This window comes from Anabrus simplex, chromosome 5 (genome assembly GCF_040414725.1).
Source record: "Anabrus simplex isolate iqAnaSimp1 chromosome 5, ASM4041472v1, whole genome shotgun sequence".
Taxonomy (NCBI): domain Eukaryota; kingdom Metazoa; phylum Arthropoda; class Insecta; order Orthoptera; family Tettigoniidae; genus Anabrus; species Anabrus simplex.
In genome coordinates, this window is record NC_090269.1 from 312,393,578 (window position 1) to 312,407,611 (window position 14,034).

Here is a 14,034-nt window from a genome sequence, read left to right on the forward strand (position 1 = left end):
CGAAGAATTAGTGATGAACCAGAAAAATCAAAATACAACGTCTATTCAATGAAATTCTTGACAATGTACTTGTCCAAATAGGAGAGCGTTTTAAATGGATAAAGAAATTTGTGTTCTTCTCGCTGTTGGATTATTATTTGTTTGAGAAGCACAGAAATAGGTTTCCAGACAGTGATGTTACTGCCCTAGAAAAGACCTATGGTTCGTTTTTCGACATTGTTCGCTTAAAAACCGAATTAAGTGTGATGTATTCATCTTCTGATTTTAAAGAGAAAAGTGTTTCAGACTTAATGCAGTTTATGCATACTAATAAATTGTACATGGGTATGCCAGAAATTTTCAAGCTCATCAAACTTGTAGCAACAATTCCTGCTACTACATCCTCTGCAGGACGTTCTTTTTCAACACTGAGACGCATTAATACATATTGCAGATCGACCCAAGGTCAGGAGAGGCTATCATCATTAGCTATGCTGTCGATTGAAAAAGGATTGCTTGCAAAAATTAGATTACAGTCCTCTTTCTATGATGTTATTGATGGTTTTGTAAAGAGAAGCCGCAGAGTAGAGTTTGTTTTCAAGTAGGAAGATCTAATAAATAGTTGCAATTTTTCTGTCTACATAGTTACTTGTTTAAATTATATAATCACTGGCTTGTCATGATTTGTTAATAATTATAAAATGTGTCTGTTATTCTTTTGGCCATTCTTGAAGGTGTGACGTAACCAGTTTGAATGCATGTTCATGTAACCGATGATTAAAATGTTCATATGATTTAGCGATTATTGGGTTTATAAATTGTATTCATTCAGAACTATGCATGTCCCACCCCACCAACTTTCACGAATGGAAGAGCAAGCCTGACTTTCATGACCAACATTCGCCCCTGGATCCCACCTCCACCACCTCAAGGACAGTGTCCTGGAGCGTGAGACATTGGGTCGGGGGATACAACTGGGGAGGATGACCAGTACATCCCCCAGGTGGCCTCACCTGCTACGCTGAACAGGGCCCTTGGTGGGAGATGGGAAGATTGGAAGGGATAGACAAGGAAGAGAGAAGGAAGCGTCAGTGGCCTTAAGGTAGGTACCATCCCGGCATTTACCTGGAACGGAAGTGGGAAACCACGGAAAACCACTTCCAGGATATCTGAGGTGGAAATCTAACCCACTTCTACTCAGTTGACCTCCCGAGGCTGAGTGGACCTCGTTCCAGCCCTCGTACCACTTTTCAAATTTCGTGTCAGAGCCGGGAATCGAACCCGGGCCTCCGGGGGTGGCAGCTACTCACACTAATCACTACACCACAGAGGCGGACACATTGTTTCTCTAATTATTTAATTACTTTCGAAGTTTGCGAATGTTTTAAAAGTCGTGAACTCGTGCGTATCGTTCGTGAGTGAAGTGTAGCCTATGTGTCGTGTATGCGCTGTTAAAATGCCGTGCTGTGCGGTTGCAGGCAGTATAAACCATCCTAACAACGCAAAGAAGCGGTAAGTTGTCCTGTTATAGCTCCCAAAAGACCCAACGCTGCACAAACAGTGGGTAGATTGTAAAATGAAATACCGTAAGTTTTTAAGCTCTAAAATCGCACCTAGGCCCTATATGCTCCAAACATTTTCTGCTCTCTGATTTTGAAAATGATTTACGATATGAACTCTTAGGTACTTGTTGAAAAAAGGAACAGTTCCTTCGCAATACATTCCCCCAATTTTTGCATAACAGAGAATTCAGTGAGAAATACGCGTGCATAGGATACTTAATTTAAATTCTTTAAGGCAACTGGGAACTATAAATACTAAAATTTTCTGTATATTGGAACCCTTAATAAAGGTAGTTAAACATGTTAGCAAACTGTTTCACTGTTCTGGCTTTCAAAGTAGGTCTGCAATATTTACAAAAGCACACAAACAAAATAATAAAACGAACAGTTTTATGCACTATCTTGCAGTTAGTGTTTTTCATATGAAATTGTTAGGTTACAACGTAAACGCATATCTGATAAGGAAGATAAGCGGGGTTTTCGGCGCACTGAATTCCAGTAATTTACAGCGCCTGGCAGACTGGAGCCCACTGACGTCACATGCTCTTGGCCGGCTGCGCATGACACCTACCGTCTCTCTTTTAGTTACCGTGGTGTACTCTACCGCCTCCGCCCATCAGGAGGAAAGCTGGGCTTGGATGTTACCGAAAATGTTTTCAGTGTTACTCATACGACTACCTTCTTAATCAAATAAAGTAATAACGGATAATAAGACCAGAAATTTTTCGACGCATTAAGCTAGAATGGCAGGCGTATGGAAGGAACTCAGCTGTCTTCAGATCAAATATGCCAGTAAATCTGAAGAAAATAGTTTATGACCAGTGCATTCTACCCGTGCTGACTTATGGCTGTGAGACCTGAACACTGAACGAATTTACAAAAGGGAAACTTAGGAAAACGCAGAGAGGCATGGAGAGTTCTAAAGTTGATGACATTCTTGAGAGAATAGCCACCTTAAAATGGCAATGGGCTTGACATATTGCTCGAAGGGAAGAAGGGACGAAGCTAGTGTTAGAATGGAGTCCAAGAGATCATCAAAGGCCTAGAGGAAGACCGCCAGACAGATGGGACAAAGACATCAAGAGAATAGCCGGTAGTACCTGGCAGAGAACTGCTCGAGACCGTTCCACATGGAGAGTTCTGCTAAAGACTTACCTGAATTCACATCATGTAATGATAGAATTGGCTAATGATTATGATGATGATGATGATGATGATGATGAATAACAGAAACCTATGTAGAGCAATGTAGTACCAAGGAATGTCTTGAAGAAACAACCATAAATTTTGATCTCACGGAAAATGATGATTACTAGTTATACCTACTTCCTTTCACTTGTTAATAGACTCCCTGAGCATGGCCAAAACTGGGAGTAATCTCTTAAAATTACACAATAACGTAGCATCGATTTACAACCATCAGGTGTATAATTGTCCGCCTCTGTGGTGTAGTGGTTAGTGTGATTAGCTGCCACCTCCCGGAGGCCCGGGTTCGACTCCCGGCTCTGCCACGAATTTGAAAAGTGTTACGAGGGCTGTAACGGGGTTCACTCAGCCTCGGGAGGTCAACTGAGTAGAGGTGGGTTCGATTCCCACCTCAGCCATCCTGGAAGTGGTTTTCCGTGGTTTCCCACTTCTCCTCCAGGCAAATGCCGGGATGGCACTTAACTTAAGGCCACGGCTGCTTCCTTCCATCTTCCTTGTCTATCCCTTCCAATCTTCCCATCCCCCACAAGGCCCCTGTTAAGCATAGCAGGTGAGGCCGCCTGGGCGCGTTACTAGTCATTCTCCCCAGTTGTATCCCCCGACCCAGAGTCTGAAGCTCCAGGACACTACCCTTGAGGTGGTAGAGGTGGGATCCCTCGCTGAGTCCGAGGGAAAAACTAATCCTGGAGGGTAAACAGATTAAGAAGAAGATGTATAATTGGTATGGGAGAAATGTATTTAAGGCAGGCCTAGGCAAATAAATATTCACGCATAACATTTCATTTGGTGTTCATTTTACGTGCACATTCCACTTCTACACTGCTGTGCAAAACATAAGGACGAGGTAGATAAAGCAACATAACGTATCAGCTGCTCGGTGGAAATGAACGAAAATGCTATAACATGTTGCCAGAGGTCTGCCACACGTGCGCAGAAACCTGGCGTGAGGTCAGCGTGACTATAGCGCCAAATGGGTCTGACCCCACAAAACGAGGCAGTTGAAGGAACGGGACCAGACAGTGTGAGTCGATCAGCAAGCTGTTACGGTGCACTGTGGTGGTGTTATTCATTACAACATGGCCCGGAGACAACATTTGGATGACTTCTCACTGGGAAGAATCAGCGGGAAACTGGAAAAAAAAGGACGAAGTGTGACGAGTGTAGCCCAGGAGTTTGGTATTGCTCACAGCATTGTTTCACGTCCATGGAGAGCATTGGGAATCACAGGCACTACTGCCCGAAGGAGAGGATGGGTCGACCACGGTCAACTACAGCAGCAGATGACCGCTACATTGTTCAACAGGCAAGAAGAGCCTCACATTAAACAGCGGGTGCAACTGCAACCACATTTAACAGGACTGCAAGGCACCCAACCTCACGCTCCACAGTGGCACGGCGACTGCATGGGGTTGGTCTGTTTGCCCGACGATCATTACGGTGTGTTCCGTTGACACTCGCACATCGGCGGCATCATTTAAGATGGTGCCAAGAGCATCAGGTATGGACCGACGAGGAGTGGGGTCGCGTGCTCTTCTCAGATGAGAGCAAATTCAGTCTGAGTAGTGATTCTAGACGTACTCTCATCTGGTGAGATGTGGGAACATGTAATGAACACAGGAACATTGTCAAATGTGAGCATTTTGGTGGTCCAAGTGTTATGGTGTGGGGAGGCATAATGTTGCATGGGCGTTCCGACCTCCAAATCTTTGAGCGGGGTACACTCACCGGTCAACGTTATTGTGGCAGTGCGTCATGTGCCTCTTTTAAGAGGTGCATTCGGCCCTGACTTCATTTTTATAGATGACAATGCAGGACCACATCGAACAGCGCAGGTGGAAGAGCTCTTGAAACGAGAGGATATTCGGCGTTCCCCCGACTTAAATCCCATCGAGCACGTTTGGGACATGTTGGGCAGACGTATGGCAGCATGTTCACATGCACCAACGACCATCCAGCAGTTGTCAACCGCATTGGTAGAGGAATGGAATGCCCTACCGCAAGAACTCCTTACCATTCTTGTGCCCAGCATGGGAACACGTTGCGGAGCATGCATCATGACCGTGGTGATCATACACCCTTTTAAGAACCATGCCCCTTCTTTTGTGATGTCCAGGGGACCATCATGATTCGCAGTGACTTACGTGTGTAAAAGTGTTATTTCAGTTTGTCTCATCGCATATTCCTTTCAGTTGCCTATCGTACCATACTGTAGCTGTTCTTCCTATGTATGGTTCAAGTTTCATCGAGCTATGTTACTTGGCAGTTGCACAACATGCGTAAATTTCTTTAGTCGTTAAGAATTGCACAGCAGTGCAATATTTAAAAAGAAAAATGTGTCTTACTTTACCTTAAAAATGAAATCTGTTTCAGGCTTTTTATTAGATACTTCCGGTTTCAAATTCGGGGGAAATAATTTGCCATTTAAGTTTCACAACATGTTATTATACTTCTTCTATCGCATTTTCCCGCACCTATGTGGTCGCGGGTACGAGCTGTCGGGCATGTGTATTTGGCCATGTTTTACGGCCGGATGCTCTTCCTGACGCCAACCCTATGGAGGGATGTAATCCCTATTGCCCGCTTACGTGGTGGTTAGTAGTGTGGTGTGTCGTCTGAATATGAAGAGGTAAGCGTTGGAACAATCATAAACACCCAGTCGCCGAGCCAGAAGAATTAATCAGACGCCATTAAATCTTCAATCTGGCCGGAAATCGAACCCGGGAACACCTTAACCGAAGGCTCGACGCTGACCATTCAGATAGCAAGTCGGACCCAACATCTTATAATAAATAAATAAATAAATAAATAAATAAATAAATAAATAAATAAATAAATAAATAAATAAATAAATAAATAAATAAATAAATAAATAAATACAATTCCTGTTGTACTGTAGTTAGGATAAATACATATTTCGTATAGACGTACTACCACTATACTTCTGTCTATAAAAAATGCCGGGCTATGTAACTCAGGTGGTAGAACGCTGGCATTCCTAGCCTAACTTGACAGGTTCGATCCTGGATCAGTCCGGTGGTAGTTTAAGGTGTTCAAATTTATATCAGCCTCGTGTCGGTAAATTTACTGTCATGTAGCAGAACTCTTGTGGGACGAAATTTCATCATTTGGCGTCTCCGAAAACCATAACAATGTAGTTAGTGGAATGGTACGTAAAATGAGTAACATTATTATTCTATGGATCCCTTCCGATCTTCCCCCAACCCCCACCCACAAGGCCCGTGTTCAGTATAGCAGGTGAGGCTGCCTGGGAAAGGCACTGGTCCTCCTCACCAATTGTAACCCCGACCCAAAGTCTCACGCCCCAGGACACTGCCCTCGCGGCGGTAGAGGTGGGTTCCCTCGCATGAGTCCAAGGGAAAAACCAACCCTGGACGGTACACAGACTACGAAAGAAATATTCTATGGAAAATAATAACAAATATTTTACTGCTTTTAACTCTTTTCTGACCATTTGATAGTGAAATCTAGCTTAGGTAATTCTTGGCATCAAAGAAAATATCCAAAAGCAGTGAAGGATGTTGATATACAGGATGTTTTCCATGAAGATGATACAAACTTTCGCGGATGATGAAGAAGGGCACATATATCAATTTGAGATAGGGAACACCCGTCCGAAAACGTCTCAGTCGCACCTCACACGCCAACACTGTTTTTCATAGGCTGCAGGCTTGTCAATGAATGTGGGTTCAATATAACGCAGCCTGCTTTTCACTTGCTACTCGAGAACACTTTAATCGGACGTTTCCGTAATAGAGGATACGAAGAGATCCTACTGCGTGGCCTCCTCGTCCGCTTGACCTGAATGATTTCTTCTTGTGGAGTTATGGGAAGAGTTTTACCTGCGACACACTCGTAAAGACTATAAAAAGAGATCCTGCCAAGAACCCTCACTGCCTAGTGGTATAGCTAGAACGACGCCAGAGATGTTCGATTGGATACACCAGAACTTACTGCGATATTGTCGAAGCTGGGACAAGCTATTTTGTAAAGCTGTTTTGAATGTCTTCAAAGAGTGTGCATGCAGTGCAGGCACAAACATTTTTTAAATCCCAATTCATAAGTATCCCGCAGGAAATTTGGTTTATACCCAGCGACTTAGACGTTTCCCGGCCAGAGTTACGTATGTTGAGTAATCAGCCCGGAGGTTGGTTGAATCCTCAATAGCTCCACCATCAACTATCGCAGATTGCCTAGGCATCACTGAAGAAGCGTACGAAGTAAATGAGGAGTGGAAGTATGTTCCCGTTGCTTTCCTCACCAAGCCGTAAAATGCCGTTACATATCAGTTTGCCAAGCCTACTGAAATGAACCGCATACCTATCTCAAATTGATGTATGTACCATTTTTCAGCGTCCCGGAAAGTCTGTAACATCATCATCACGAAAACACCCTCTGTGAGTGTGCGTGCGCGCGCGCGCGCGCGCGTGTGTGTGTGTGTGCGTGTGTGTCAAGGATGAATAAAAATTAGAAAATGTTGATCCTTCTTCCAGTACAAATGTAATTTTAATATTTAACATCTGAGTTTTGGGTGCTCTCTCTCATTAATTTTCCAAAGACTGTAAGATGGAAGGATGTATTTCAGACAGGCTACTAAAATTTAGGGTATTTCGAAGACGTCTTTATTGCTAATAGTGAATTATGAACACCTGAAATTTGTCTGTCCGCGACTGAATAACTCTTGAAGAGAGAAACTATTGTCGACTAAAAGTACATCTACCAAAAATGACTTGGGCTTTATGGACACTCCATTGATTGCACGATTGAGTAAAATTTGGGTTTTACACGTCCTAAAAGTAGTATTTGTTAATTAGGGCTATGTGCAGAAAAGATTGCTATGAAAAACCCCACATGAAACCTAGTCACAAAACACATTCATTGAAACTCGGACCGAAAACCAAGCTGGTCGTAGGTTCAATAAAGTCTGCCCTGCATTAATGAATTCCGTTCTTATCCTAGAACTGTAATACTGTGAAAAACAAAAAGCTCGGTATTAAGTAGGATACAGAGGCTATCTCAATGCCCGGCCGCCTTTGCCGCTTGCAGTTAGCATGCTGCTCATTTCTCAAGTACGCTGAGCGAACTTCAAGCCTCACTGAAAGTGGATATCTTGTTTCTAAATGTTCATCTTCCTGACGGGAAATCAAACCCACATACTTCCGAGTGAACAAAGAACACCTCTGTTAGACAGTTAGCCTCTTTTATTTCGGCCCTCTTTAAATATTGAATACCTGATCTGATTTCGGCAAACTTCTCCAACCGCTTATTACTAATGGAATTTTGCTCTCTTCGGGCATGTCAGTTGTGGCAAGCGTAACCTGTAGTCGGTAAAGCAATTCTGTTTTACAAAGTACAGTAGGCATGTACTGTAATTGAGCCAATCAGGCAATTTACTCATTCAGACAATCACTAATTCATTCATTCACTCGTTCCATAATAAAAGCTCTCTCCACAGTTGGTGGTTATCCGTGACTGGGAGAGAGAGAGACCTCTTCTGATGCATGCATGAATACAGGTCATTCATTAATCATTCATTCATCACGCATGCATCTACATGGAATGCTCTCACCATATCTGCTGCAGCCCCGTAGATGTAGGCGGAGAGCATTCAATTCATTAAATTATTCATTCATTCATTCATTCATTCATTCATTCCTTCATTCATTCATTCATTCATTCGTCCATTCATTCATTCATTCATTCATCGTGCATTCAGCATGCAGTGTACTAATATAACCCAATCAGGCAAATCATCCATTTAGTCATTCATTCGTCCGCGCATTCATTCATTCGTTCAATCATTCAGCATGCACTCAGTCATGCAGTGTACTAATATAACCCAATCAGGCAAATCATCCATTTGATCATTTGTCATCCGCCCATTCATGCATTCATTCAGTCAGTCAGTCAGTCAGTCAGTCAGTCAGTCAGTCAGTCAGTCAGTCAGTCAGTCAGTCAGTCAGTCATGCAGTGTACAAATATAACCCAATCAGGCAAACCATCCATTTAGTCATTCATTCGTCCACCCATTAATTAATTAATTAATTAATTCATTCATTCATTCATCATAATGTTTGGAGAGATAATCCATCTGATAGCCGCCCCTATTAGGGAGTCGAAAGATCGGCCACCTAATCAGTTCATATGAACAATATTTATTTTACTGTATATGATGTTTGGATTAAGCAGGGCTTGAGTCATAAGTCAAGATTAAAATTGCCACCATCAGGCAGATTGTCACATCCAGATTTTATTTGGTAAAGAAAATTCAGTACACGGCACTTCAAGGTAAGGAATACAAATGGTGTCTAACAATCGCCAATGAAGTTTTCAACGCGGAGTCTACTAAGGTCGGGAAAAACGTGTCCGGGGTTTATTCTTTAGAAGTTCAGCGTCTCCTGAGGAATTGTTCCTCTAGCGCCAATCATAAGGCCAATGACTTCCCATTTTGTAACATCATACTTCTTTCCGAAATCCATATGTGACTTTTTTTCTTCAAACTAACGAAAACATTATTCATACTAGTGACACAATTAAATACTTGCAATAACACGAATTAATTGGGATAATATACGTGTTGTCGTAGACTAAATAACGATCTTAACGTCTAGGACAAAGAAATGAGTAAATAAAAATCTTAGAAACCACAATTTAGAGATCGGGTGTAATTAGTGAGTAGGCGCAATTGTAATATTCAAGGTAGTAATAGATACAAATTAGTCCACCTCTATGGTGTAGTGGTTAGTGTGATTAGCTGCCACCCCTGGAAGCCCTGGTTCGATTCCCGACTCTGTCACGAAATTTGAAAAGTGGTACGAGGGCTGGAACGGGGTTCACTAAGCTTCGGGAGGTCAGATGAATAGAGGAGGGTTCGATTGCCACCTCAGCCATCCTCGAAGTTGTTTTCCGTGGTTTCCCACTTCTCCTCCATGCAAATGCCGGGATGGTACCTAACTTATTTTCCTTTCAATCTTCCCATAAACCCCTCCCACAAGGCCCCTGTTCAACATAGAAAGTGCGGCAGCCTGGCCGAGGTACTGGAACTCCTCCCCAGTTGTATCCCCGACCCAAAGTCACACGCTCTAGGACACTGTCCTTGAGGCGGTGGAGGTGGGATACCTCGCTGAGTCCGAGGGAAAAATCAACCCTGGAGCGTGAAAAGATTAAGAAAGAAAGAAAGAAAGAAAGAAAGAAAGAAAGAAATATAAATTAATTGTAAGAAAATTATGCATGTATCAAATATTTTGGATTGCAATAAATGCTCTCTTTCCAGTTTCACGCGATCCGGAACTAGGGGATGGGAGTATTCTATTCTACTGTAATTAAAAATTTCTCATTTAACACAGAGGCAGGTGGCAGTATGGTAGAGAGAGTTACTAGCACGCAAAGCAACTCCTGTGGACCAACATTTAGTTCTTCGGCGTCCCTGAATACCATTAACAGTATCTGGGACGTGAAGCCTCAGGCATTCTTACCACCGCGTTGTTGAGTCATCCTCAATAAGGAAAATCTGTTACTAAGATAAGAAGTGGATAATATTGAGTACTTTGATTAGCATCATTATCAATTGGTCCTCAGAGCTTGCATAATCTCAGTATTATACCTGGCCTGCAAGCTGAGGGAGATACATGGAAGCGTAGAACTGTGACGTCAATTGGGGAATAAAAGCGCATGCGAGCGGGAGCTCTTCCCCAGTCTTGGCTATCTCAAGGCCTGAAGTGCGTGTGTTGTGAACTAGCTTCAGAATGGATCCCAAGGGAAAGATTGCGCTCATCACAGGAGCCGCCACAGGTATCGGGTTAGCGTACGTCAAGGAGCTCCTCCGCAACGGCCTACAGGTTAGTCAGTCCACGGCGGACCAATTTCACCTCTTATCACTCCTCACCCCTTTCCCTGGATTTGAAATCCTATGAATGAATTAAATTATTTGTTAGATTAATATAACAGCCGCCTCTGTGGTGTAGTAGTTAGTGTGATTAGCTGCCACCCTCGGAAGCCAGGGTTCGATTCCCGGCTCTGCCACGAAATTTGAAAAGTGGTACGAGGGCTGGAACGTGGTCCACTCAGCCGCGGGAGGTCAACTGAGTAGAGGTGGGTTCGATTCCCACCTCAGTTATCCTGGAAGTGGCTTTCCGTGGTTTCCCACTTCTCCTCCAGGCAAATGCCGGGATGGTACCTAACTTAAGGCCACGGCCGCTTCCTTCCCTCTTCCTTGTCTATCCCTTCCAATCTTCCCAAACCCCGGTAAGGCCCCTGTTCAGCATAGCAGGTGATGCCGCCTGGGCGAGGTACTGGTCATCCTCCCCAGTTGTATTCCCGACCCAGAGTCTGAAGCTCCAGGACACTGCCCTTGAGGCTGTAGAGGAGGGATCCCTCCCTGAGTCCGAGGGAAAAACCGACACTGGAGGGTAAACAGATAAAGGAGAAGAAGAAGATAATATAATGATTTTCACTGTAGTAAGATATATTTCAATACCAGTACCTATTTAAACTGAAAAATTCTCCGACTGACTGGGATTGCTCATGTCCGGTGGTGGTAGTGATTATTGTTTTAAGAGGAAGTACAGCCATGTCAAGCGGGAACATTAGGCCTGGTTACGTCTCAAAACTCACGGGCTATAATTAGTAACAAATAGTATCAAAACTCACGACTACAAACTGGTAGCTAAAGTAAACATTCTAATGAGTCAAAATTCACGAATCCGGACAGCAGGTTCTTGCGATGACTGCATGAGGGGTGAGGTGCGCGGTGACTCACGCTTCCCTTCAACCCATGTTTATCCACCAACTTAGGCCAGTCACCCAGGTAGCAGATTGCCTATTAGTTGTTTATCTAGTATTGTAGTCTTTTCTTAAACAATTTAAGAGCCCGTGGGGCCCCTTTTCAAACGCTTCTTACGACAGGCAGGGATACTGTGAATGTTATTCTGCCACCCCATCCCACAGGGGAAAATCAATGATTAGCGAATGAAAGAGATCGAGATGTATTATTATCATGATTTTAAAAATACTTTTGTGTTGTCTTAAAGCTAATGTAATGCATTTTTCCCCTTTTCACATAAATTTATAATCGTGACGTGCAGCCTCCGGAGAGGCCTGGTGCAGGTCTTTAGAGTTGACGCCGTATAGGTGACTTGCACATCTGTGAGGATAAGGCCCTACCTAAGATGAAGTCTAATGCTGAAGACGGCACGAACACCCAGTCTCCGAGCCGTAGGAATTAACTAATGAAAGTTAAAATCTCCCACCCGATCGGAAACCGAACCCGGGACCCCATAGATCCGTTGGACCATTTGGTAACCATTTATGCATGCAGCCGGACAACATAAAATTAAAGTAGGTATATTGCCCACTGCTAATTAAAAGAAACTGTCACTTGGTAGTACTGGGGCTTACTTCCATAATGACCGAGCTCGATAGCTACAGTCGCTTAAGTGCGGCCAGTATCCAGTAATCGGGAGATAGTGGGTTCGAGCCCCACTGTCGGCAGCCCTGAAGATGGTTTTCCGTGGTTTCCCATTTTCACACCAGGCAAATGCCGGGGCTGTACCTTAATTAAGGCCACGGCCGCTTCCTTCCACTTCCTAGGCATTTCCTATCCCATCGTCGCCATAAGACATATCTGTGTCGGTGCGACGTAAAGCGAAATAGCAAAAAAAAAAAAAAAACCTTCCATAATGTCTTCCTTAGTCCTTGAAATCTATTAAAAGAAAGAATTCGTTAGAGCAAGTTACAGTTTTACCTGACTGTTTATTACGCGATTACGGAACTTACAATTTGATGGAATATCCATGACTTTTTATTTCAAATATCCGTGTGCACTGGCTGCGGTTCACGGCAGTCGCCGTAGTGAGAAGCTAGTAACAATGCCATTCGGCTATCACAGCCCAGGAATGGCATTAAATAGGCTACCCCATAGCCCATATAACCAGATTCTTCTAACAGTCACCACCTCAATGGACTCGGTCCCGCACTAACATAGGGAGCAGCCAGTTATTTACCGAGGTAAATATTCTGTCACTGTTTCATTTCTTCAAATGACCTGTCATGCAAATTCGACATTACTATTCCTCATCTCACTCTAGCTCGATGTGTGAGAGTGTAAATGAGTTGTATTTATTGAGTATTATTTGTAGGTAATATTATTGTCAAAATATTCGTATTTGGGGTATGAACCTTCAGTGATTGTTCCCTATAGTATGCACTTACATAGTTCATCTGATGACCGCTAGTCCTGTAGAATGATTGTGATATAATAATAATAAGAATAATAGTGAGAGCTTCCGTGGCTCGGGCGGCCTCTCACAGCTGGGTACCGTGGTTCAAATTCCAGTCACTTCATGTGAGAATTGTGCTGGACAAAGCGGAGGCAGGGCAGGTTTTTCTCCGGGTACTCCGGTTTTCCCTGTCATATTTCATTCCAGCAACACTCTCCAATATCATTTCATTTCATCTTTCATTCATCAATCATTGCCCCAGAGGAGTGCGACAGGCTTCGGCAGTCGGCATAATTCCTATCCTCGCCGCTAGATGGGGGCTTCATTCATTCCATTCCGGACCCGGTCGAATGACTGGAAACAGGCTGTGGATTTTTTCAATAATAATAATAATAATAATAATAATAATAATAATAATAATAATAATAATAATAATAATAATAATAACATGGGCATGTGGCATGAATGCACCCAACAAGACTGATCAACCACATCATTGCCTTCTTTCAGCAGAAGAAAACCAAAGGGGCTTGGTTCATGGAGGTGGATAGAGACGTTGAAGAAGTGGGAATCACACATAATGACAGCCAGGAGCGCGTCCCACTTTTCTTCTTAAGTGTTCTGGTGTTCCAGGTTTCCGAAACAAGCCAACATTTTATAGAAAGGCATGGACGCAGGAGAGAAAATAACGGACACCGAGAACGCAAACAGACATGGGCAGACATCAAAGTCAGAAGTAGCCAGTTGAAATGACGTGGCCCAAATTGGCCGATACGACATAAATGAAATAATAATAATAATAATAATAATAATAATAATAATAATAATAATAATAATAATAATAATAATAATAATAATTTCGTATGGTTATTGCCACCTGGTGCAGCCCTTGTGTGGCAGACTCTCCGATGAGGGTGTGGGTGTGGCATCTGCCACTGCCGTGTATGGGAAACTCCACGTTACAGTGTTGTGTGCGCTGAGAGTTGCACGGATATTGGGGACAACGGAAGTACTCAGTACGCGAGCCAAGGGAATTAACTTAATATTAAAAA

General features: G+C 43.3%; 1 protein-coding gene across 1 annotated transcript in view; it reads left to right on the forward strand.

The window, feature by feature from the left end:
* Window positions 1-10,444: 10,444 nt before the first annotated feature.
* Window positions 10,445-14,034, forward strand: part of LOC136874029 (15-hydroxyprostaglandin dehydrogenase [NAD(+)]) — a 57,459-nt gene continuing 53,869 nt past the window's right edge. Inside the window, exon 1 of the mRNA XM_067147512.2 lies at window positions 10,445-10,603. Coding sequence (XP_067003613.2) covers window positions 10,511-10,603 — 93 coding nt within the window. The 5' untranslated portion in view covers window positions 10,445-10,510. The remainder of the gene's footprint in view (window positions 10,604-14,034) is intronic.